The following is a 26396-nucleotide window of genomic DNA, read 5'->3' as shown; positions in this document are numbered from 1 at the left end:
TGTGAAACAGTATGTGTTTGTATAGTAGTTTTTAAAAATTATTTCTGTAAGATTTATCCTGTATTTAACCTTTGACTGGAAATAAAACTCAGTCTTTCCTGAAGTTTTGTAATGTTAGGTCCCAGATCATGTCTGCTTTTACTAAGGATTTCTAGAGAACAATAAAAAGATGGCTTAGTCCTAGTTAGCTTTGTTTTAGAGGGAACAAACAAATAAATACAATAAACTGGTTTTGCATTAATGGAACCTTTTTGATTAACAGCTTCTCTAGCTTTTTAATGTTGGTGTGTTCTGTGATACATTAAGAAAAAAGTATCAGCTGTATTAAAAGTACAATACTGAGTAAATTGAGTGTGTGTCCAAGAGCTGCACTAGAATTGGTCAAAAACTAAGGTGCATTATAGTTTTCATTCTGAAATAAATTCTTTGTATTCTGAGCCAGCAAACTGCTGCTGTTTTAGGGTGTAATTACATAGGACTATTGAATACAGGCTTAATATGCTGCTGTTTAATAATTGAAAACATTTCAGATGGAGCTGATCTGTGATTATGTGTTGGTAGGGTGAGTGAGTTTTCCACCATCCTTTTCCTAAGGTGTGAACTGATTTGTCTGATATAAAGTCTGAAGCAAAAGGTGGCTTTGTAAGTGCATAAGGACTTAGACCTTTTATGTCCAGTGCTTGTTACACATCTGTATGCAGAGTGCTGTGATACTAACCACAGCTCACTTTGGCTGTAATGAGTTCTGTATAACTTTGTCTTTCAGATATATGTAATGCATACCTTAGCAGCGTCGCTCTCTGCTTGCATCTACCAGTGTCTCTGTGATGGCCACAGCTACAGGTAAAGTCTATGAAAAGTGATTTTTAGACAGCTCTCTCATTGCTGTCATGGTAATGGATAGGGCACCAGAAGGCTGTGATCACACTTGCTTACATCTAGAAAGTGCTATCACTTGAATAGTTGTAAACGTACTTTTAAAAATAAATATTATTTCCCTGTTCTTCTCTGTTTCACAGCTCATTTCAAGCAAATCAGTTCACTGGAACGGTGTACCAGGCCGTCCTATTAACTCAGTGTCATTCTTTAAGAACAGCAAGCTTAGAAGAAACAGTGACTCCCAACACATCACCTGCTCAGTGGCCAGGTATCTAGACTTGTTTCTTTCCTCTTAAGGAAAACTGAGTTATCTGGATCCACTGTAAGAGCACATGGCTATGACTTTCTAGTAGTATTTGTGACAGCTGTATTGAGTTCTTTGATTAAAATGTTGTGGGTTGTTTTTGTTTTTTTTCAAAACATCTAAGTTACTACTTCTGATTATTCACTAAGTCAAGTTGATTTATGTTGCTTTCTTTAACTAAAAAAATGTTGGTGCTGGATCTGGTAAAGAGAGAGCAGCTAAACAGGAGGTAGGGTGAAGTCATGTCCTGTGTGTGCTCTACTTGCACTGCCTGTAGCACTAGTATCCTACTTCTTGAGTCCTAAGGACTGGGAAGGCTGTCCTAGTTTGTTCTCCAGCTAAGAATTATTTTACCTTATGGACAACTTCTGAACTACCTTAAAACTATTAAAAATGAGACATTTATAATAAATCATGCTTTTCTGTAGCTGTAAAATTAATGTCAGATTTCAGGTAATACTTAGAGTGTGCTGACATTTATGCTAGTTAAACTGTGCTAGGGAGCTACATTAGAGGGAGTGTTATCAATGTAATACATCTAGGTATGGGCTTGAGTTTACAGCACTAACTTTAATGTAAGCATAGCCAGGAAATGTGCTTACTTATTATGAGAATTGTTTCTTAAATCAGAAAATTCCACTTTAAAAATCTTCATGGATAACCTGAAACAGCCTTTGTATTTGATGCTATGTCATTTTTTCTTTTCTGTCAAACATTGTCACTGAATCTAGAGATTTTATCGGGAAACTAGCTTGTCATCTGGTTTTTTGTTACTTAGTTAATCGAAGGGTTAAATTTCTGATGAGTTGGGCAAGGAATTGTTAGCAGTTGCTCTTATGAATCACCTTGAACTGACTTTTTCTATTTTTTAGTAGATTCACATGCTATGTGTGCAAATTGGAGAGCATGACAAAAAGCAGAATTCTTTGGCCATGACTATGTGCACTTTTACTTGTGTGCACAAAGTGTCACGTTGAAGGCACATGTGAAACTACACCCTTTTGTGGGAGCATAAAAACATTACAAGAGGTTTAGTATTGGGTGAAAGAAGACTTGCCAGACAATGTGTAATGCAGGTTGATGCCCATGATTTTTGATTGGTTTTACCACAGTAAAGTGAGAAGATAGAATTTCAGTTTTCAGGATTATAATGTCATTATAATAATTGAAAAAGTCTTACGCATTTCTTTAACCATTAGTCCAAAACAGAAAGCTAAAAAACTAATAAATTGTTAAAAATAAAGAGCTTCCCTCTTTCTCCTGAAGTTTTCAACTTGGGTTTCAATGTGTAGAGCTTGGTATTTTTCTACACTAAACATTACTAAGTAACGTAGGTTGCCAGACAAAATTATAATCTGGTGTATGTTCACACACACATCTGTGGTTTCTTAAAGAATATGTTTATTTTATATAAACAGGAATGACGACTCTAATACGTCTCTTGAATTCTGCTGGTGAGGAAGCCCAGCCAGGTCTCACAGTTCTACTTTGTGAAATTCTAACTGCAGTCTATCTCAGCCTGTTCATCCATGGCCTTGCAACACATTCTAGCAATGAGTTGTATAGAATTATGGCTCATCCACTTAACAACAAAATGTGGTCTGCTATCTTTGGAGGAGGAGCTCATACACCCAGCAGAGGACAGCAGCAATTAAAGACAAAAACTGGTCAGTTCTCTTGTTTTGTATATTTTTGTCTTCTGGGATTTTTAAGAAAATTATGTGACTGCTGAAAGCTTAATTACTTTAAGTAGCTTGTGTTCAATAAGAATTCAGTATGGTTTTTGATTTGCATAGAAAAACAAGGATCTGAAATAATTCGTGTAGATATTGCGTAGGAGAGAAGAGTGAAGCAGAAGTGAATGCTTCTGAAAAAAGGTTTCCAAGTAGCACAGCTGCTCTAGTATGAGGGAGTTAAATTGATTTTAGAGAGTTTCCAATACTATTACAACCTACTTTGTGTTTATTTTAAAGCTTTCCAGTTCTCTTCTAACTGGAATATATTCCCATTTTACAAATACAGTATGTTTTCTCTCTTTGACAGGTAGGCACTTCCCAATGCCTAGCCCACATCAGGTAGTAGTGTTCTCCATGGAATGCGTGGGGTTTTCCAAATCCCTTGCCTCCTTCAGTACTCATAGTCCTACCAAGCCTTCAGGCAAGATACTAGATTTAGTATTAGGCCTCTACATGCAGTTTGCTATGTGTGGTTTGGTTTTTTTTTTTGCATATGCAGAAAGACAGAAAAACTTCTGTTTGCAAGCCATGATATCAAAATTTGAAGTTAACTTTGTAACTAAAGAAGCACATAAATTGGGCCTTTTTAAAAAAAGAAAATTGTTAGCACCGTAGTACCCTTATGGCTCTTCATTTGAAATAAATATTAAATACAAAATTACTATGACCATGGTTTGAAAAGATCAGAAGTGTTTCATATCTTTTTTGGAGAGCTGCTTGTTTTGCTTTTTGAATATAAGCATTATTGTGCATGTGGATTTCTAAGTGTTCATTCCAGACATTACAAGTGAAGGGCATCTTGTTGATACTCTTAAGAACCCTTTAGAAAAGCAAACAATCTTCAAGTTTTAAATTTAGGTGGTGATAAACTATCCTCAGGTCCAGAACAAATTCCTGTAATGCTTTTATTTTTCATATGTTATGTGCTTTTTGATTTAGTTTGACTTCTACAAAAACAACAGCAAAAATGCTACAATTAACTAAGTTTTTAAGAGAAGATTTTGTAAAGACAAATTTACTTATCACATCTAAATATATGTGTAGAGAGACAAAATGTAGCTTTCTATTAAAAAAATTAATATTTAGATGTATGCTAACATATCAAAATGATTTGCCTTCCAGTTATGGAAAACTGTAAATGTGGTCTGTTTAAATATCTTCATCAGACTTTTAGAAAAATGTTTTCAGAGCAGAGATCTTTACCCCAAAGTGAGCTCTTATTTTGATTAGTTTTCTCTGTGGTACTGAGCAAGCATTTCTCTCTATCACTTTAGTAAGGTAAACATGTTTGCTGTCACACAATTGTCAGTGAAGCTTTAACTGGCTTTTGTTGGAAATTCTGCTAACTAGATGTTGGTAACTCTATACTAAACTGTGTTAGTATTACTGCTACCACTGGCTTAAAATGCTAAGTATTTTTACAAAGAAGTGTATTCTGAAATGCATACTAAATATTGCCTATCTGCTGCATGTTTTTTTGAAGGAGGAATGCTGACTGCCTGATTACAGGTTTAATGAAACTGTTGCTGGAAGAATCCAAAAGCTCTACCTAAAAATTGAAGGGAAGAAGGAACATTTTTAATACTAGGTTTAGGGATCATCACTGAGATAGGGGCCTAGAGCTGTTGTGGGATCTCTATCTTTGGAGTTACTCAAAAACTTGAACAAACTAGGCCATCAATTACGTCAGCCCTTTTCTGAGCAACGGGTTGGACTAAGTGTCTTTCAACCCATAGGATTCTAGGATTCAGGACTACGTGTTTTTAATGTGTGTTTATGTAAAGCAAATTTGGGAGAAAGGTATTTCTCCAAAGCCCTTTCTTGGTCATATTGAAAAAAAATGGTGGGGGAGAAAGGGAAAAAAATAGACCTCCAATGAAGCAGAGGGATTAGGATTAAAATAAGCTACATTTTTGTGCCTTTACTGGTTCTGACACCCAGCAGCAAATAGAAGTGACTGGAATGCTTATTCCAGCCAACTAGCCATATTGTTCTGTAATGTTATTTAGATTTTTTCTATGTTTTACCATTTTGTTATGCTTAACTAGACTATTTTCCCTTATGTTTACTTTTAGATTTTTTGTGAAATGCTTCCACTCTCAAATAGAGATTGAAAGCTAAAAATTCTGAACACTAATAATTCTAATACAATAAGACTATGCATGTCCTCTCCTCCTTGCCTCCCCTCCAATCCTTTAGTACATATTTAAATGTGGGTGTTGATCTCCAAGTTTGAAATTTCTTTTAAGAGACGTTCATAATTCCATGTACAGCATTGGTCAATAAAGTTATTTCCCTTTCTGCTCTTTGCTTTAGTTGACTTGAGCATGTAGTAGCTTTGAATATAAAATTTCACTTAAATAAATATGCTCTTTCTTTTAGACTCAAATGGTAAAAACAGGAACCAAAAACCAGTATCTGGTAGTTTTATAAATCCCTAACCTCTATTAGGAATTATTTTTTATTGAAAACTTGTCTTAGTGCCTCTGTCACATAACAATCAGACAGAACAAAGCAGTTTGAATGCTTTTCAGCCATGTTTCTTGTTTTTGCAGTTGCAGCAAATGATTTTGGCAAACAGAACTAGCACATGGTGTTTTGTTTTCCAAGAGGCAGTTACCATCTAAAAAAGAACCTTGTTGTTGATTATAGTAGATTCTTTTCAGAATCACATTTACTATATTTCGCTTGAAATCTACCTAAGCAAACTGTTTTATAATTTAAGTCTATATAGAGATGGTAAGTTCTTTATCATCCAGAAGGTTCTTAAGGAAGAATAAATGTTTGTTTTAACAGTTAGAAATCCATAGCTTCATTTCATATATTCAGTTATTCCATGCTGCAAGAGTAAATGAAGGGAAGTTGAAAACAATCTGGCTTTTAGTTCTTCCTGGGAAGGTTGAAAGTAACAGATTTTTTTGTTATTATTGCATGTCTTAGGACCAAACAGAAATTAAAGGATTTTCCTTGTGTGAAATAGTGCAATATTCTTGGGAAATAACATAAATTTTATTTTTGTCTTATAAGTAAAATGGGAGCAAAGATAAATGTTTCAAATAAAAAATAAAACACATGTAAAAGATTTTTAATTAGAAATAAATGAGAAATTTGAAAGTGTGTGTAATGGGTAATTTAAAATCCCAAATTACAGTCAGAACTTTAATGACATTTTTAATGTAGTTATATCTTTTAGAATGTATAAAAAGAAATCTGCTTTAGTGGTGTTTGTCAAACTTAGGTGGTTGTTCTTTCATTTACCTCACATACTGATTTTTTTCCAATGGCTAGCCTGCAGTATTCTTAGAAATACAAAGAGTGATCCAACAGAAAGGAATAAAGTACTTTTTTAATAAAAAAGTAAAAACTTAAACTTACCTTTTGAATTCTGCTTAGAAGAACAAACTGCAGGCCTATACTTGCTCATTTCTGTATCATGCAACACTTGCTCCTTATTTCATGCCTAGTGAATTTCTTTTATTTTAAGTAGTTGCTAAAGTTTAGCTGGAAATTCATAGTGATGCATGTGCATGCTCATTAACTGATAAGTTTTGAATAATGAGATGAAAATGCCTTGTACTGCAGTTGTTGTGGTTTTGACTTATAGCACAGGTAAGTGGATTTCAAATACTATCCCTAACAGGAAAAAAATTATGATACAATATACAAGTGCAACACATAGTGTTCTGATATTCCTGTTTCAAGATGAAAGATGGGATGTCTTCATCTTTTATTAGATTCTATATATGAATTCTTTTGTGGCTGTTGTGCTTTAACCCCAGCCATTACACCCTGCCTCCAAATGTCCTCCCCCTTCCTCCTCCTTCCCCCTCCTTCCCCCCACTTTGTGTACTGACCATGATGTCAGATGCTCTGGAATATCCTTTTGGTCAGCTGGGCCACCTGTCCTGGCTGTGTCTCCTCCCAGCCTCCCTGGCACCCCCAGCTCCCTCACCAGGGTGGAAGTGCAAAAGCAGGAAAGGCCTTGGCTCTGTGTAAACCCTGCTCAGCAATAACAAAACATCTCTGTGTTATCAACCCTGTGTTCAGCACAAGTCCAAAACACAGCCTCACAATAGCCACTTGTGAAGAAAACTAACTCTGCCCCAGCCTCAACCAGCCTAGTAGTTCAGCTGCTTGTGATGATAATGCTTGTCATCATATGTAGTCAAAAATCTTTCTGAATCCTGGAATAATATGTTTATTCCTGGTCCAGAAATGACCAGAAGTAATAAAAAAATTCCATTGACTAGTGTGAGTACAGAGAATTTGTCCCTTTGAAGAAAACACATAAAAATTGTGAGGTATGAAAATCCTGGAAGATTTTTTTTTTAAAAAACCCTTGTATTTAAATCTTAATGGCCCAGAGTTACAATTGCACTGTTGGCTCGGTTTGTGTTATGAGCAAGTAAGTCTTACATATGGAAATAAGTGTTTGTAAATTACCACTGTTTTTCTTTTGTTCAGACTGTTAGACTTTGTTTTCAAGTGATTGGAACACTCGTAAGAGTTTTGAAGGACATTGTCTTTCAGGCACCTATCAAGACTCAGAAAGTCTCTTGTGGATAAAACACTAAAAAAATAAGGGTGTAGGAAATGCTTCATGGTAGTTTACTCCAGGAACAGATAGGTGTGCTGGCTCTTCTTTTGCCATCCTCAGCATTATTAATAGGAGAAGGTAATTTTGGAAGCTTCAGTGGTTGTTAGTTTTGATGTTCATGTTAGTTCATTCTTGCAACTGGTCTGGCCCAACATGTTGGTGCTTGAACTCAGTGATAGAGATATCTGTCCCTCAGGTGAGCTCTTTAAACCTACAGAATTGCTTTCTTGGCTCATACTTACTACTGTTGTTAAGGTAGCCCATATTCCTCTCTGCTTAAGAAAACGGACTCAGCTAAATCAGTGTTCCAGGTTTTGTGGACTCCAAAACAATGTTCAAAAAATCAACTTCCTTTTTATCTTCATATTTAAGCTTTCTTTGTTTTACCTAAGTCTTGAACCCGCTCTTAGGTTTCACTGTAGAAACTGGTCCCTGCACATTCCATGTATCTATTTGAAAACAGAATAAAAAAATCTTTAAAAAACCCCAACCATACAACAACAGCAACAAAACAAACACAAGCTCCACCTTCTACAATCAAGTAGGAAGTTGATTCAAGTCCATTTTCTCGGTTACAAAAGATGGCCAACAAATCTCCAAATGTAATTTCTTTTCTCCCTTGTTGCTTTCACTTCTGATGTGTTCTGGAGAGTCAGAACACTGACAATTGGTAACAAGTGACAATTGGTATCATTCCTCCTCTACCAATAGAAAGGCTGTATTGGAGTATGATTCCTAACAAGATCATGAAGTATTGCAGGGTATGAGGGGATACAAATATGTTAAGATATTCCTGAAATCTTGAATGAGCTATTTCCTTCAGTACTGTAATAATCAAGAATGAAAATAAAACCTTCCATTGACACTTCTTAGTTGGAAAGAAGTCGATGTTGCGGCAAGCGAGGGGACCTCTCTGCTCCTTGGATTTAGGTGTTACTGCAAATAATTAATCTTTCCCTATTTAATAAGTTGTGTATTAGACTGTGTTAGTTAAAATGTTATCTTTTATATTTGCTGAAGAAATGTATGTCAGGGCATGTGGATTTAGCAGAATTGTACTACTTAGAAAAAAAATACAGATCTCCACTAGAGGGACACATGGAGTTACAAGTTGGAGCAGGAATGGCAAGCTTACGTATTTGCAATATATATTCTGAAAAACAAGTCTCCTGGCTTGTCTTAAAAGCTAATATAATCAGTATTCAGTAGTTCTTATTAAATAATTTAGTTTTGCAAGATCGTTGGCTTGAGTGATAATATTTGTCACCTTTGTAAGAAGAGATCTTCTTATGTGGTTATGGGTGTATTATTTGCAGGGAGTTTTTACATTCTGGAGTTCTAGTTATATATTAGTTTTATGTATTTGAGGATTAAAATTCTCTATGTTTAGTTGTTACATAAATGCTAAGGTGAAATTCTGAAAACTTGTCATGATGGAAATTTTTACTTTTCATTACAAATCTGTTTATTAAAAGCAATAGGGAGGTAGAGCAGAAGGTTTAAAGCAACATACTCTCTTTTCTTCTCAAATAGATGATGGAGAGAAACAGCAAAAACATTACAGGCTTTCATCAAAAACCTCTGCAAAAGAGAGTTCTCAATTGCCTGCATTGCCATTGGTAGACCAACAATCATCATCTTACAAAGAAAGATTTATCCCTCCTGAGCTTAGCATCTGGGATTATTTCATTGCAAAGGTAATTTTTTGCTGTTTTGACAATTAAGTGTCTTCTATCACTTCTAGATTGGTAGTTTTTCTCAGTCATTATTCAGGTACTGATGTGATAGAATCTGCTTGTTTTTATTGCTCACATTTAGCTTTTTCTAAAATGGACCCTCTACATATTTTTGAAACAGCTTTCTTGAAAACTGTGGTTATTCAAGGTCTCTCTTTTTCAGATAATGATATGAACAAATACTGTTGATTTTTATAATTACAGTGTACAAATGTGTAGATAATTACAGGTCAGGTATTTAGGGGGACAAGGAAATGTGAGAAGCATTTATCAGCTATTTCAGCTGGGTGAAGTGCATATGCATACCCCCTGGAAATCAAATTATGTTGCCTTGCTAAGTCCATTGTGGCAGATCTTTCTTTCTAGAAAGTTACATACTTCTGTGGAGTTGTACACACATTTCTATATCAAGTGTCATCTACATAAGCAAAGTAAGTGTATTTTAGGCTGGACAAAAAAGAAAATGCAAATACTAAATAGCACAGTGAGGCAATGATAAAGGGCTGATCATAAATATGATCAGGGAGAGGAGAGGATTTCTGTGAGCTCTTAGAAGAACTGAAGAGAATACACCCTAGTGGTTTTGGCTTCTCCTGACAGGCTTGTGTGTCCCACATCTGGTTTGGTATATCTGGCAAGAAAATAAGACGTCAAAAACAGCTAGTGTTTTCATTTTCAGCATTAGAATTTTTCAGTAATGTAAAAAATAGTTAAGGTGTTAACTTATGTATGTAGTGCTTATGGACCATGAGGTACAACTCCAAATATTACTAAATGGAGTAAGATGATATGTCTGCTTTTCATAAAAAGCTTCAAGCATTGTAACTATTCAATTTTTAAAAGGTAATTTAGAATGAGATGTTGGCTAGAAGATATTTACAGAATTTTTTTGAAATTTTTAGCCATTTCTTCCATCACAAAGTGGAGTGGAATATGATTCAGAAGAGAGTCAGGAAAGTGATGAAGATCATGAAGACAATGATGGAGATATGTTTGCATCAAATTCACATAACCAAGAGCATTCTAATTCAAATTCTTACAGGTAAGTAACACTTCAGAATGCAAGATATTTTGCCATGTCTAGACTTGCATTTCTGCTTTTTTATTTTTGAGATAATATACCTGTTACGTCATATTTTCATGTATTACCCAGTAGTTAACTAACTGTAGTTAATTTTCAAATAATTATTTTATTCATTTTATTAGTATGTTGTGTAGTAGTTGTGATTTTTGAATTCAAAATACCTATAATATTCTAAAGTATGGTTTGTAGTTTTCAGTAGTTTATAATGAAGATTTGAAGGTCTAAATTTAAAACCTAATATTGAATAAGTGAGAAAATTATTTTCCTATTAGTAAATGACTTACTAGTGCTTTCTTGTTAGTTGGTCACTGATGAGATTGGCAATGGTTCAGCTGGTACTTCACAATTTGAAGATTTTCTACCCTTTGGCTGGACATGATCTTTCAGGTAATAAGCGGCAGAGTTGTCTCTCCATACCTAATCAGCACATTAAAATCAGCAATGTGTTGAATAATATGCATATGTGGTAGCTTTTAGTTCAAAAGTTCTTAGTTTTTTAGTGATACGGGAATAAATATTCTGATAATGTTTATCATACAGCAGGTATATTTATGAAATGATATTGTGGGTGGCTGAGATGAATGGGTGAGAAAGAATGCTCAGGTCTCCCTGTACTTATGTTTTCTTTGCTTTTTAGTCACATAAGAATGTTTGCATTATTTATTTCCTGGTACAGTATTTATTTTCACTATATTTTGTGATTGAAGTAACATCATTCCTACTCCTTGTTTCATAGACTCATAGAATGGTTTGGTTTTGGAAGGGATCTTTAAAAGTCATCTAGGTCTAACCCTGCCCACCACATTGTGGACAGGGACATCTTTTACTAGATAGTAGTGTTGCTCAAAGCCTCATCTGACATGACCTCCTACATCTGGGGCATCCACAACCTCTCTGGCAACCAGTTCCAGTGTCTCACCATCCTCATCATAATAATTTCTGTCTTTTATCTGATTGAAGCCTACTTGCTTGGTGTGAAAACTGCAGGCCCTAGCACTATCACTGCGGGCCCTGGCAAAGAATCTCTGTGTCTTTCCTGTAAGTCTACTTTAAATACTGAAAGGCTGCTGTATTGTGTCCCTGGAGCCTTCTCCAGTCCAGGCTGAAGAACCGCAGCACTCTCAGCCTGTCTTCACAGAAGAGGTGTTTCAGCCCACTGACGTGTTTTTGTTGCCCTTCTTTGGATCCCCTCCACAGGTCCCTGTCATTCCTGTAGGGGGGGTCCCCGTTCATGGATATAGTATCTCAGGTAGAGTGTCACTAGAACAAACTAGAGGGGCCAAATTCCCTCCCTTACCCTACTGGCTGCTCTTTTGATGCAGCCCAGTATGCAGTGGGCTTTTTGGTCTGTGAGCCAAGTCATGCCCAATTTTTCATCCACTGGTATCCCTAAGTCCTGCTCCACAGGGCTGCTCTCAGTCTTTTCATCACTCAGTTTTGGTACTGGTGATTGCCCTGACACTTGTCCTTGCTGAAGCTTGTGAGAGTCACATGGGCCCACTCCTCAGGCCTGCCAAGGTCTGTGTGGGTGGTATCCCTTCCCTCCAGGACGACAGCTGCACAGCTCACCCTGGTGTGAGCTGCCTGTAGGTGTCTCTCGCTATCCTTTTTATGCCATTAGCAGAGACAAGGAACAGTACCAATCTCAACACGCATCCCTGTGGCATGACACTTGTTACTGATCTCCATTTGGACGTTGAACCATTGAATGTAACACTTTGGAGGATGTCATCCAACCAGTTCCTTAGCTGCCAAACAGTCCATCCTTTTTGCTCCATTTTCCTTGCCCTCCAGCACAGTCAGTTCACAATAGAATGCCACTAACAGATTAGTTGGGCACAATTTGCCCTTTATGAAGGTGTGTCAGCTTTCTCTTATCACCTGCCTGTCATCCATATACCTTGGTATCTTCCAGGTCCCATGGATCAGTTTCATAATGATCCACTCCATGATATAATCTCTTCAATACTGGAGAAATCTGTTCCCTTTTTTTAGCAATAATAGCCCTAAGCAGTTCATCTTTTTATACTTGCAAATATCTACTTGAGGTTTGAACAAAGCTTCCTTGTGGAGATATTCGTAATAAGCTTCAGTCTTCACCTGCTGGAATTATCTTTATCAAGGTTATAACAGAAAGGGGAGGGGTTTTATTATTATTTACTTCTCTTTCTAGAGCTTCCAGTTAGCTCCCCGATATGCCATGCAGTTTTGAAAACTTTACAGCGCTGGGAACAAGTTCTTCTCCGACGTCTTGAGCTGTATGGGGGTCCACCTCAACATTATATTTCAGTTCATGCTTCTGAAGATGCTCTCGCTGCTGGTCCTGCGTTGCTTCGCCACAAAAGTTTACTCGAGCCTACAAACACTCCTTTCAGGTGAGTCTAATTTCTGTAAACACTGACTGTAATATCTTTGATATAAATTGAGTATTAGGTTGTTAGTGCACATGATAGATTGCAATTTCAATAACTATATGAAATGAAGGGTACATGTCAGATTTCATGCATCTCTGGTTTGAAGCAAGAGCAGGAAAAATGTACCACAGTTTTTAATTTTTTTAAATTCTTTTACTTACGCTTAACATGGATTTTGAGTTTCTCCGGAAAAAGTATGCTTGACAAAAAATGAAGAATAAAACATTCATCTTGAGAGATAATATGGATTAGTGACAGTGAATTAAATAATTGCCTCACCTTTAGAGATAATAAAATTACCTCACAGTCCTATCAGTATTGTTACCTAAATTCAGAGAAGAAATACTTACCATTTATAATATCTGCATACGTATGATTAAACATAATTGCATGTTCAGCCAGAAAAGTCTGCTCAATCTCTCAAAGTGGAATTTTTATATAGATTTCTGCCTTTTTAGTGTTACTGACATTTGTGGATTTCATAGACGGAATACAGAAAGTCTGGCTTTTTATTGTAAAATATTTAATCATGGTCACACTTTTAGTAACCCATGTTGCTTAAAAGTGATCAGTTTAACATGTATCTGCTGTCTGACATTATTTTTAAATTATGATTTAAAGCAATTCAGAGTTTGATGGATTTTGGCTTGTCATAAGCAGCTATATATAGCAGCTATATTTGTATTTATAATTTTTGCTTGAGTGTGTCATTTCTAGGGATAAGCATAAACATTTGAATTTTGATCTGATTCTACAATCCTTCCAATTTTGTTACTAAAAAATCACGGATGCTTCAGAGAAGTTACACAGCTGATGATGTGTTCCTAGCAGGAAGTGTTAGTCATTCATTGTCCATATGAAAGGATCACTCTATAGGACTTAACAGAAATGATTCATATTCTAAAGAATGAGCTGGACTAATAAATAATCGATATACTGCTCTTACCATTATGTAATCTCTTAAAGAGATTTTCTCACTTGTCCTTAGATAGAAGGAGATGATGCTACATACTCTATTTCTTCTTCCTTTTGCACCTCCTCTCATGAAGAGGGTATTAAAGTGCTTTCAGATTGGTCTTAGTATACTGTCTACAGGTCTCTAGTTTTGCTTCAGCATTTCTTCTGACTATAGTTTGATTAGAATATAAAATACTGCACTCTTGTATAAGTATGCGCACGGTGCATTTATTCAACTTTGTTCTGTAGATCTAGCAGTCATGTTGCGCTGTCTGTGAAGAGGCTCTGGCAGTACTTGGTCAAACAGGAAGAAGTCCAGGAAACTTTTATCAGAAATATTTTTACCAAGAGGCGATGCCTAAATGAGGTTGGTATGGTATATAAAATGCAGAAAATACTGCAGGTCAATCTGTCAATTTTCGTTTAAGTTACTTGACTGGCTTGTTTACTTCTGCTGCATGAAGGGTTAATGTATTTGTCAACGACTCCAAATCTACAGTATTTCATACAAAAAAATACTTGTGCCTTTTTCATAAAATACAAAAATAATCAGACTTTGACTGTAAAATGAAAACCAGCACAATGTTGCTACAATCAGTCTCTTCTTTAAGATCAGTATAAAAGCTGCCTCAAAAGAAGGACAAAATGGACCATTTCAAAGATTAAAACCAGTAATCTAATGAGCCAGAGTATCTGAAGTTTTAGTTTGTCTCTGCCGTAGTCACCCTGGCTTTTATCCACTGCTTATGATCTACCATGTTAGGATTCAATTTTAATATGAAAAGTGCTCATGCAGCAATTAGTATTTCTGTCCCTGGTTATTTGTCACAGTGTCTAGTTGGATTCCTGTTCCAGATGCAGTTAGATGTTTTTAATTTTGGTTCTGTAATGAGCTTTTGGATTTTTTTATCTCACTTTTCTTCTTTTTCTTACTTACTGCTGCTCCTAATTTTGAAAGAATTGCTGGTATTACAGAAAAACTGTAGCATAGCAGAAATGGAGGAGAAAGAAGCAGATGTGAACAAATTAAAATATGCAAGAGAAAGAATATTCATGACTAGTAAAGCCGTGACAGCAGAGAGTTCTGCATGACCTAACCTTTGTCCTGTCACAACTAAAATATTAGCTTGTTTGGGTAATGTTGGCTAATTTTGTTCCCTACAGAGTGCAGTTAAAAGGAAAATTTTTCCTCTTTGCCATTAAAGTGCACCACTTCTGCCCATATCTTATGTTAACACAGCCATGTTATGCTGTATGGACAGATACTGTGGAAAATTTTAGATGTGTTTTATATGTTTCAAGATAGGCTCACAGCCTTACAGAGCGTAATTTGCTTTATTTTCTATCTTGTTGCTGATAAAATGTCAGTGTAGACTGCTTATTTTTCAAGAAATTTTGCTTTTGGGATGGACACAGTGCTGTTACAGTACAAAGTAAATCAGTGTATTCTGTACTGAAAACAGAGTTTAGAGTTTGTTAATTATTCTTACTGTATAAAATATGCACCATGTGTTTGGAGACATGCTGTTGTGTTTCAGTTGTCCTGTGTTGGGTAACCAACAGGGAATGGAGGATTTCCTTTCTACCATGCATGTTAGGTCTTATCTTCATGCTTTGTTTTGTGGTGTTTCTTTCCTTGGTGAAGTCATTAGAGGAGCACAATGACACCATGAAAAATTCCGTGGTGGAGGAGCCCATCATCAATAAGGTACACAGTAATAATCCTCAAATTTATTAGACCTAACATAATTATGAATTTTTTTTTGTCTAAATGGTGCTGATCTCACTTAAAAAAAAAAGTCTTTGCTCACATAGCAAACAAACTTAAAAATTTAAAAAATGCAAGGGATTGAGTTAAACGGTTTCAGAGTTTGTCTGAAACTTAATTATCTTAGCTGCATTAACCAGGTACAAACAATATCTGTTATCAACTTCTGTAGTTTGGCCAAGTGAAGAGCTGAAGTTGAGATTTGCCCAAGTGACAAAAATTCAGTAGTAGTATGATTGATACACGGTACCTACAGAACCTTTGATCAGTATGAGGTACAATAGTTGCTTTTAAGTGAAGGCAGTGAGCTGCACTTTGATCAGATTTTTAGCATGATACAAGTTTGCTACTGAAAGCTTTCATTGAACCTTATTTAAAAGATGGTGACAAATCAACCCATATAACAGTGTTTTAGCAACCATCTTGAAGGATTGGTGTGACATGCTGAAAAGGTAGAGTACTATGCCTAGATACTCAAATGAATACCATATTCCTTTCTTTTAGAAAACTAGTGTGAGAACAGAAATGTGAACCCTCTGTGGCTTGGGCTACCTTGTTAATCTTAATTATGTGATAATGCAGTATTAGCAAGTTGGTAATTGGAACTGGCTGGAGAAAAAATAATTTTAATTTTGTGCAGGTTTGTTCATCATAAGACACAAAACATGGTTTTGTATCTGTTTGCCACTGCAGTTTTGTCCAGCGTTATATACATAAAATCAATGAGGTATCAATTTTGTTTTGACTTGAAAAAAGATATTCTACTTCATCTGTAACAGCTGTTTTTTTAGATTTTTGTAAAAGACCTTTTTCAGGTCTTTGACAGAAAAATCATACTGTTTTTCAAATAAAATATTATTGTTTAAATCTTTTAAAGCACAGAAAATTAAGAATTTGAAGATGAGAGGCTTGAAATAGTTCTGACATAATTCTTTGGGTTTTTTTTTTTAATTAAATATTACATTGGTAACTCAGGTTTGAATTCTTAGGTCACCATTAATTTGGCAGTGTTATTGTTCTTACTGTAAAATTACTTTCTAACAGTCTGTGTCTGTAACCTATCAATTTAATTCTTTCAGTGCTGAGTTCTTTAATTTTAAAAAGGACTTGCTACAGTGCTGGTAGAGTTTAGAGTTTTGTTGTGTGCTGGCATGTACCTGATTGCATTTTTTAAATACAAAATTATAGACAATATTCAAATCCAGCATTAGATCACATGGGAAAAAAAAAAGTCATAGAAAAATGTTTATTGTTCTGACATGTACAGGATTTCAGATATATATAATTGCAATAATTGTGATTAGATGCACTGATGAAGTTCAAATTCATTTTCCTGTTCAGCAACTTGCCTGCACCTTCTTTTGAACTTTTTCATCAATTTCAGTGGCAAAAGGTGGTTGCTAAGAGTAATCATAGACTTAGCAACTTTTTTGAGAGCAAAACATCAAAATTCAAAATTTCAATCAACAGTGTGCTGCATGTAGCCTTGCTAGTTTTCAGCACCCCTGAAGAATTTGAAAATGAACACAGTACTGTGGCTTGTGTGACAAGTTACATTTTCTCTGTTGCTGTGGTAATCTTAACATGGCAATGGGAAGCTATATTGTTACACAAAACAATATGGTGTAGCATAATTGTTACAGGCTATATTTGTTGAGTTTTCTTTAAATTAAAATTAAGGGGAAAAAATTTTCACATGTAACATTGTTATGTCTCTGTACTTTCAGTAAGAAGTGGTATTGCACAGAAGTTTGCATTTAAAGGTGCTTTGTTTTTTAAATATAGATAGAAACAGATTTGGGATACCCTGGTGGCAAGGCAAGAATAATCCATAAAGAGTCGGACATCATTACTGCTTTTGCAGTCAATAAGGTGAGTATAAAGCAGATAGAATAACCCAACTGCTGTGTTTTCCACCTGATACACAGGCACACTGTGACTGGGTGAAATAGGCTTTGCCTGCCATCCTGCTGTTTTTAGCACCTACAACTTTTAGCAGTCCCTTCTCTAAAGCATTTCAAAATTACCTTTTCATGAATAGTTCTACTACAAATTTTCTTCTGTTGTGCAATGAATCGATCAAAGGGGGAGGTGGCTTCAATTTTTTTTAGGCTTGTGTGTAGGAGTATTTATCCTTTTCTGTCGAACAGGAAGTTATATTTTCTCTGTTCAGCCACTTAACGCTTCAGAACTTGAGGAGGGGAGCCTGGTTGCAAGCCTTGTAATATAGTTACCTGTTGCTTATTGTCTGAAAAAAGCAAGGAGGTACTTGAGCTGCTTGAGAGGTACAGGATGCAAATAGTGTGTGATACTATCCCAGATGCAAATAAGTTTTGAAAGGGAAATGTCAAGTATAAATGTACGTAGACTTGTAGATGTAAATGTTTGGGGTTTGTAAATTAAGTGTATATTTTTGTGAGCAACAGTGCCATAATCAGAAAAAATAAATCAATTTTTGAGGTTTCTTTTGCATCTGTCTTTCTGTATGTCTATTTTTTTTCAGGCAAATCGGAACTGCATTGCAATAGCATCAAGTCATGATATTCAAGAATTGGATGTTTCTGCAATTTTAGCTACGCAAATCTACACCTGGGTTGACGATGATATGGAAATAGAAAATAAAGGGTATATGTTCTTTGTTTTCAGTATCACACTTGAGTGTGCTTAAATCAGAGTAACAAAACATGGTATTTACTGTTGCTGTTCAGAATCTTAATTTGAAATGTTTTCTTCATCTCTAGGGCTGATGATTTCCTAGTTATACATGCTCGTGATGATCTGGTAAATGTTCAGGGAAGCACTCCTTATACTCACAGTAATCCTGGCACACCTATCAATATGCCTTGGCTTGGTAGTACACAAACTGGCAGGGGTGCATCTGTGGTAAGTCACTTGTCAAAGATTAGCTTTTTGTATCTATCTACTTCTCTCCTTTTATCTGTTCAGTCTTGCTTGTTATATTTTGTAGTAGAATATAAATATAAACATAACCTAAATATTTATATACAACCTTTATATAACTAAATATAACCTTTCTGTTATAAAACCTTTCTGTTGCAAATCAGGCAAGCTGGATTTTTTGGTAACAATTTACTTAATAGGTTAAAATATTTAAGGGACAACTAAACAAGCAAAGCTTTCAGTCAAGTCATACATGCTTTTTTTAAAAGCATCACCTAAAAGCAAAGAATCAGGATTTAGTTAAGAAGTTAGACTATACATTCTTCTTTAATGACTTGAAGCTGAATGGTCTATTTGAAAAGCACATATTTAGCAGGTTTCAGAATATAAATTCATAAGGATTGGGTAAAATGTTTATATGAAATTTTGTGGTAGCTTTTATTTTAAGCATAAACTTCAGCTTCATTCTGAGCTTCAGAAAGAGATCTTGTGTTTGGAATGAAGCTTGGCCCTGAGCAAAAGGCTATTAAGTTAGATTTAATTCAGATCAAATGATAATTATAGCCTGGCCATTGACATTCTTATCTTAGTTCCTGTGGAGCATAGATGGAGATCTGTTGATTAGCTGGCTGAGAGGTGCCTATTTGGAGACACCTAAGGGAGCTGAAATGGTCATACAAGACACCTGTATCTCAGTCCTTCTGCACATGGAGTGCAGAAAGTGGAGTTTTCCTAAATAACCAAACTCATTAAGTCTTGAGACTTGGCTGTACTTGGTGTCATTTAACAATTAAAAGCAAGTTATAACTGGTGGCAAAATTAAGTAACCATATGTTAATTAATATTGTTGTTGACTTGCAAATAGCTGATGAATAGGAGAAGTAAATAAGGAATAAGCAAGATAAGATTGATAATGTTTTCCACATATATAAGTGGGTATTGTGCCAGTCCCTACACCTCTGCCTTCACTTTAGGAACTACTTATCCTAGGTGGCAGTGTTGCAGCTCTGCTCAATCAGGTCTCTTGTGCAAGTATTCTTTGAATGCCTTTGCCACTTTCTCTTCTCACTTTCATTTTTTAAAAATATATATATATATATATATATATATATATATATATGTACATAGAGAATTGTGTTCCTGTATTTCTGAACCTTATTTGTGTAATATATTAATGCAAATGGTATTTACATGGCCTTTTATTTTGCATGCTGTAAAACTTTCTTCCTAAATAAATTTGGCTATGCTCGTGTTGAACGTTTTTGATGTTAAACTTTGGACCTAAATTTTGTCTGGCATATTGTTTGACTGTGGCCAACGACCCACTACAGAATAGAACGCACCTGCCCAATAGGGAAGGAAGACAGAGGTACCTAATGAAGGACAAAGTGAATGAAGGAAAAAATAGGGACTCCAGGGAGGAAATAGTGTTGCTGTGGAAGAACTGGAACCTGGAAGAAAAGCAGCTTTACTAAGATCTTCTTTTGCTGCTATTTGCTACTTTGTTCCTTCAGATACTGCTGATTCTTGACCTCATCTTTGCTTTTCCATAATGTGCAGCCCATTTAGTAGTTGTAGCCCACTGTTTTGTACAATTACTGGCTGTCCAATCTCATTGTCTTTGCTTCACTTTCATCAGCAAGGGACACTCAGTCAGTTAAATTTTATTAGCTGTAAAGTTTTTCTGACACTCTTCACTGTTCCCTGTTTAGACAGCTCATACAAGGTAAGTAAGGAAGGTCAGACACTTCAGCACAGTTTGTTTACACAGGTCTTACAGGAGGTGTTTGTAGGAGAGTACTGAAGGGAATGGTATGTACCTACAACCCTGAAACTCAGGCAATGTTACCGACAGCTTGTCATACAAGTCAGTGCGACTGACACCAATATTTAACAGTTTAACAATGGGTGGGATGGAGTTAAAGTGCATTTTTATTTTTCAGTCTTAATGTACATTAAGGCACAAAGCTCCCAAAGCAATCAGTGTCCAGCAAAACAATCAGGGTTCTAGCCATCAGCTGTTCTAAGGGCAAACTGAGGGCTAGCAGTGTCAAATGTCAGTTACATTACCAATGGAAGTATTTGCATTTCATAATTGTACTTCTAAATTGGAGAAACTGTACCAAAGAGTTCTGTTAGTGTAGCCCTTCAAAGGCGCATTTCTGTAAATTTGCATTTTTCCAAAGCATAATCCAGCAGGGGTTAGGGGATCATGATGTATGCTTGTCTGTTGAATGGAGGAAGATGACTTCCATTAACTTCTGGGTAAAAGTTAGTTGCTGTAAAACTCAATACAGCCCTTCATTTTAGTGAAGAAATAGAGTGGACATGAATTATTGTTCTTCCATTTACATTCAGAAGATAAGTTGTGAGTTTAGAGAGCAAAGTATTGCAATTATAAGTGCACATACCACTTTGTAAATGTTTGAAGAATATCATTCTCTGTTGTCCTGAATTTTTAAATGTATATATAATTTTACCAAACCATTTGGCTTTTTCCTTGATATTTAAAGTACTTAGAGAAAAAAAAAGTGACATATATATTTCAAGATCATATATTTTATCTTTAGAAAGTGTTTTGGAATGAGCTGAGGGGCACAAGGCTTTCTCTTCAACAGTGGTAAAACTTTGAGAATTGAAAGATCTAAATCTGCTTCCAAAATATAATTAAGAGGATTGTGGTTATTCCACAAATCCAAACACAGCGAAATTTTTACAAGAAAGTAAATTATTTCCCTTTTGAGTATTTTTCCTCTTTTTGTTTGCAAACTGATAATTTAGAGGCTATTTCTTTTAAACTCTATTGATTGTATTTAGGATTATAAAGCACATGAAAATTTGTAATTCCTGCCTCCTTCCAGTTAACACCCTGATATAATTGGAGGCCAGGGGAGAATAGCATAATTGAAATACCTCATTGCTATCTACTGCCCCATGACAAAGCAGTGTTACAATACTGTACAAAATTACAACAGTTGAAAGCCACAGTTGGATTCAAAGATGTTAAAGGTCTTTTCCCCTGAAAGTGGTTCAGTGCCAGCTTGCTGTTGGTGGGTGGTAAGTGATAAGCTGCTGTGTTGAATATAAGTGCCTTGGCAGTAAAATTTCGTATGTGTTCTCATTTGAAGTTAGCACCTGCCACAAATATCTATTTTGCCCTTCTCAAATGTTGAGGTAAATAATATATGTAAAAGCAAACCAAATCCAACAATTCTCTGAGGGAAGAGGGTCCTCAAAGATGTCAGATACTTTTGAGAGCTGTTGGAGAGTAAAAAAATGAAAACTTTAACATACATTAATAGAAAGAAAAGAAGGGAAGAGACAACACAGGCACAGATGTATTTCCATTATTAAAACAATCTTTACTCTTTTTTTCGTTTTTGTGATGAACATATAATTTTAATAGCTGGGGGTTAAATGTTACTCTCTAATGTCTCCAGTCCTCTTTGCACATTGAGTTCTTCTCAGTTGGAATTAATAAAATGAGAGAAAACAACGATCTGGGTGATATGCCTGGCTCAAAGCCAGTTTTGGAATTTAGGAGCAAGCATGCTACTGAAAATTTATTGGATCTGTATTTGCAAAATTATGAATACATTTGAAGAATTTTTTTATTTATTTATTTACTTATTTTATACCAGTTACATGGTATATCGCTTGTTCTGGATGGTCTCAAATAGCCGCTTTTCAATCAATGGCAATAAGTTAACTAGATTTGAAAATAGATATATTCCTTCCTATTTTTTACTTCTGTTAAAGTTTGTTTACCTCTTTCTTTACATGCTTCTGCCTTTCTCTTGCTTATCTTACAATATTCAGGAATATTCAAATAAATTTAATGGAATCAGAAAGGAATTGGCAAGAAAAGAGGTAAGACTGCAGTCTAAGGAGTGTTTATATTTGGATCCATACATTTCTGAAGCAAAAGTTTAATATTTATCTAGATGTATAAAACTGCAGAAGTGCTAACATCTACACTAGTCTTGGAAGACACAGACTTCTGAATCTCTAAACCCAGTACTTGTTTTCGTAGGAGTTTTGGTAGGAAACAATTCTCTGCAATCACTAATTATTCTCTAGTTTGATAGCTTTTTGTTCAGTAATACTGTTTAATTTTTTCTATTTTTTTATGTTGAACAGATGCTCAAGAAAGCTATTAATAATGTCAGAAGAATGGCTTCTCATCCAACACTGCCATATTGTGAGTTCAGGTTCTTATAAAAACCAGAAAGGTTGTAAAAAGATTATATATTTCTTACTCATCTGTTTTTTAGTGTGTTGCTATTTTATACTAGCACAACAATCTATTATATGTTTTGGAACTTCTTTATAAGCCATACTTACTGAAACTATTTTTTATTTTAAAAACAATATTGGGAGATGTAGAATAGCCTTAAGAAACAGCAAAAAGTACTGTATTTCTCTCTTATTTGTGACTAAAATGAAAGATAGTAGCAAAAATGTATTATTATCTCCAAGTAAATGTAAATAGCTTCATATTTCATGAGCAAATACAAATCATCATCCAATAATGAGTAACATGACTTTGAGTTGCAGTGTTACATCCTGCTCCTACACCAAGACAGACACTATGGCATAATTTTAGCCCTAGTTATTTTGAGATAGTGTGAGTTTTCTTGAAATTATAAAAGCTGAAACTCTTGTGAAAGGTCTTGTAAATATTTTCTGTTGCAGACCTGACGGGTGCTCAGGATGGAAGTGTGAGAATGTTTGAATGGGGTCATGAACAGCAGATCACATGTTTTCGATCTGGTGGCAACTCACGGGTAACTCGAATGCGATTCAATTACCAAGGAAATAAGGTAACTGACAAAATGCTTCTGTATGCTTTCTCTTCTCCCCTCCTCCACTATAATTGCAAATTAGCAGAAATATCATATGCTTCTAATTTAAAGTATCTTCTTAAAATTGTGGATATTTTCTCTGCAAAACATACTTATGTATTTACTATTACTGTGTATTTTCTTTCAGTTTGGAATTGTTGATGCTGATGGATATATAAGTTTATATCAGACAAATTGGAAATGTTGTCCACTTACTGGAACTTCACCTAAGCCATATTTGGTAAGCTGAATAATAAATTAGTTTCCATAAAGTTGCATTGTATTCCCTAACTTCTTTCTCCCTTCAGAATTGCTAGGAGAGGGCAAGGATTGTGATGTTAACCAGTATTAATCAAGATTAAGTTATGTATTGCTGCCATCCTGTGGTCTGTATGACAGGTTCCTACACTCTAAGTATACTTGTTAAGTGGAGAGTGGAAAATGTAACATGAGGTCTGAAATTAACTTTAATGTTAATTTAGACTTGTCAATAATTGTCACTTGTCAATTAATGGACAGTTACATAGGGCTGCAGAGTATATTTCCATGAAAAATTAAGAGTCTTACAAGGCATACCAATACCTTTGTATCCTATGTTTTTTTAATTTCTTATGAAACACCTTTTCTTCTTTTTAGTATTAATATTAATATTGCCTGCTTGCACAAAATAGATTCTTTTTTAATTAAAAATTTCTAACTGCAATTTTTCAGACATGGCAATGTCATAACAAAACAGCCAATGACTTTGTTTTCATCAGTTCATCATCATTGATAGCTACAGCAGGATTTTCTTCTGACAATAGGTAAGATCTATTGTGATAATTCATAAAAGTGAAGTGGTGCCATATTTTCTCTCCTTTCCCCCACTTTGTTTTTTTTTTTTTATGATTCTTCTTAAGCAGTTTAAGAGTACTTCTGCTTGATTTCTTTCTTGGCGGGAGAGAGAAGCAATGTTTTGCAGCTAAATTCATGTCCTTGTTAAGGGAGGTTTCATGGGGAAGCACAAATATCCTGCTCATGTTCCCTATGAGGAAGAGAAGTAGAAAGGAGGTCCTGAGTGATTTCGCCGGTAATCCAGTGAGTGGTGTGTGGGAATGGTTTAAAGCTCTGCCAGGGGAGGTCTGGCATGAAACTGGACATCAAGAAACATTTTATTACCACGAGGTTCAGAAATTGGAACAGGCTTCCTTGAGGTCAGTCCCCAAAGCCTGTCAGAGTTTGAGGCATTTGCACAATGCCCTTAATGACATGCTTTAACTTCTGGTCAGCCTTGAAGGTGTCAGGTGGGCAATTACATGATCCTTCTAGGCCCCTTCCAGCTGAACTGTTCTATTCTATGCACATGAACTTGTCATAAATTATTTTTATAGCTCTAGGGAGTTTGCATAGCTCTAGGAAATTTGCATAGCTCTCAATTTCTCATTTGTTTTCATAACTAAGTATTGATCAAAAAATACCAAAACCTGCTAACATTTCTGTGAATTAAGCTACAAAAGACTGTTAACATAAACGCTTTATGGAAATAGCCAGTTGTAGAATAATTGTGTAGAAGGTGTGTTCTTGCAGCATATGATAAACTATGGAAGTAATTTAGGGTCTGCTCAGACATCATCATTGCGAGTCTATTTACAGTGCTTTATGCCTGAAACAACCCTTTTAAGGTACAGATGACTTTTCAAGAGTCCAAAATCCTCTGAACATCTGTTGCTGAATTAAGCCATGTTTTTTTTCTACAGAAATATTTGTCTTTGGGATACTTTGGTTTCTCCTGCAAACAGCTTGGTGCATGGTAAGTAAACGACAACAACCAAAATGTTTGAACACAGTATAAAAAAGTGTATTTGTGAGTCTATCTTTATGGAAGAGTTATTGTGGGAAGTAATTTTAACATTGGCAGTAAAACATCTTTCATTGTTCTGTGTGAGTGCACCAGTGGGAGTATAGAACCAGATTCTTGAGAAATTGCTTGGTGTTCATGTGCATGATTGGTTTCATGGACATGAGCACCTTCCTTTGCATGCCTTCTGTCCTTGTTTCACAAGTGCAAGCCAAACATTTCTGTTCTTTTTTAAAAGGCTCTGGGCAGCTTCTGCTTCAGATCAGTTTTTCCTCTAAATTGGATTTTGGGGGTGCAAAAAGTATTTAGCCCTGTTTCATTAGTTTTATTTAGCCCTGTTTATTAGTTTATTTATGTAATAATATTGCAAAGTGTTATTACTAATACTTTGTTGCAAGTAATACAAGAAATGCATTTCAGTATCTGAAATATGGAATTGAGATCAGAGAGTTGTGAACTCCTTGTACCTAAAGTATGGTGAAAGCCTAAGTGTATGTGAGAGACACATGGAATTTCTAAATGTAAATTCATAGGACCTTTGAACTACAAGTAGAGCATACCAAGCTGTGTTGTGATAATTGTAATTTTCATTCACTTTTCCCACTCATTTAGGGGAGTAGACATAACCAAATAAATGTAAGAAGCAGCAAATTAGCAGTAAAATGACCAGTGGAAACTTGCAAGATATTTGTGCAAGTAGTTTAGAAAGACTTTGTGCTGGGCATATATGACTTGAAAAACCAAATTATATTACTTAAAATAACAAAACTGTTACTTTAATAGTATATTATTAAAATAATCTGTTTCTGTTTAAGGATTAATAGTTTGTGATTACACAGGGATAGAAAAAAATTTTGCTTATACAGATTTTAATTGCTTAATTTGAGAGATTTTGAAGATTTTTTAGCTTCAGAATGTCTGAGGGGAACATGTATATTGGTACTGCAATAAGTGGGCTGGTTGTGGTCAGCTGGACTACAGCATCAAAGTCACTGTTGCTACTGTCTTGAACTATTAGGGTTTGATGGAAAGTATAGTGTTTTATTTGAATTACTTTCCTTTGGCTTTCAGCTTTTATCTGCCATGATAGTGGAGCAACTGTGCTAGCGTATGCTCCAAAACACCAGCTGTTGATATCTGGAGGCAGAAAAGGCTTTACCTGTGTAATTGATCTTCGCCTAAAGCAGCAGCAACAGTTACTCCAGAGTCATGATTCTCCAGTCAAAGCAATTGCTGTTGATCCTACAGAAGAGTATTTTGTCACAGGATCTGCTGAAGGCAACATAAAGGTATTAATGAGGAGGAGGGGGCAGAGGTGCTGCGTACATTCAGAAAAAAT

The 26396-nt window shown here is 35.4% G+C and overlaps 1 protein-coding gene across 10 annotated transcripts in view; it reads left to right on the top strand.

The window, feature by feature from the left end:
• Positions 1-26396, top strand: part of DMXL1 (Dmx like 1) — a 77177-nt gene that overhangs the window by 46735 nt on the left and 4046 nt on the right. For 4 of the 10 annotated variants that reach the window (XM_071424395.1, XM_071424393.1, XM_071424400.1 and 1 more), the window contains 20 exons: positions 767-843; positions 1020-1147; positions 2602-2850; positions 3227-3340; positions 9050-9213; positions 10155-10294; positions 10638-10723; positions 12510-12711; positions 13957-14074; positions 15353-15415; positions 17261-17347; positions 17979-18100; positions 18217-18358; positions 22196-22246; positions 22517-22577; positions 23072-23199; positions 23369-23461; positions 23932-24023; positions 24957-25009; positions 26129-26346. In XM_071424395.1, the coding sequence (XP_071280496.1) occupies positions 767-843; positions 1020-1147; positions 2602-2850; positions 3227-3340; positions 9050-9213; positions 10155-10294; positions 10638-10723; positions 12510-12711; positions 13957-14074; positions 15353-15415; positions 17261-17347; positions 17979-18100; positions 18217-18358; positions 22196-22246; positions 22517-22577; positions 23072-23199; positions 23369-23461; positions 23932-24023; positions 24957-25009; positions 26129-26346 (2388 nt within the window). Of the gene's footprint in view, positions 1-766; positions 844-1019; positions 1148-2601; positions 2851-3226; positions 3341-9049; positions 9214-10154; positions 10295-10637; positions 10724-12509; positions 12712-13956; positions 14075-15352; positions 15416-17260; positions 17348-17978; positions 18101-18216; positions 18359-22195; positions 22247-22516; positions 22578-23071; positions 23200-23368; positions 23462-23931; positions 24024-24203; positions 24927-24956; positions 25010-26128; positions 26347-26396 lie in introns of those variants that run through there. The other 6 variants (XM_071424396.1, XM_071424394.1, XM_071424398.1 and 3 more) reach the window with 6 other exon arrangements.

Source organism: Agelaius tricolor, unplaced genomic scaffold, assembly GCF_023055355.1.
Source record: "Agelaius tricolor isolate 1412-34295 unplaced genomic scaffold, bAgeTri1.0.p SCAF_4, whole genome shotgun sequence".
Classification (NCBI taxonomy): Eukaryota; Metazoa; Chordata; class Aves; order Passeriformes; family Icteridae; genus Agelaius; species Agelaius tricolor.
The sequence above is the reverse complement of the archived record's forward strand: the minus strand, read 5'-3'. Positions and strand labels throughout refer to the sequence as shown.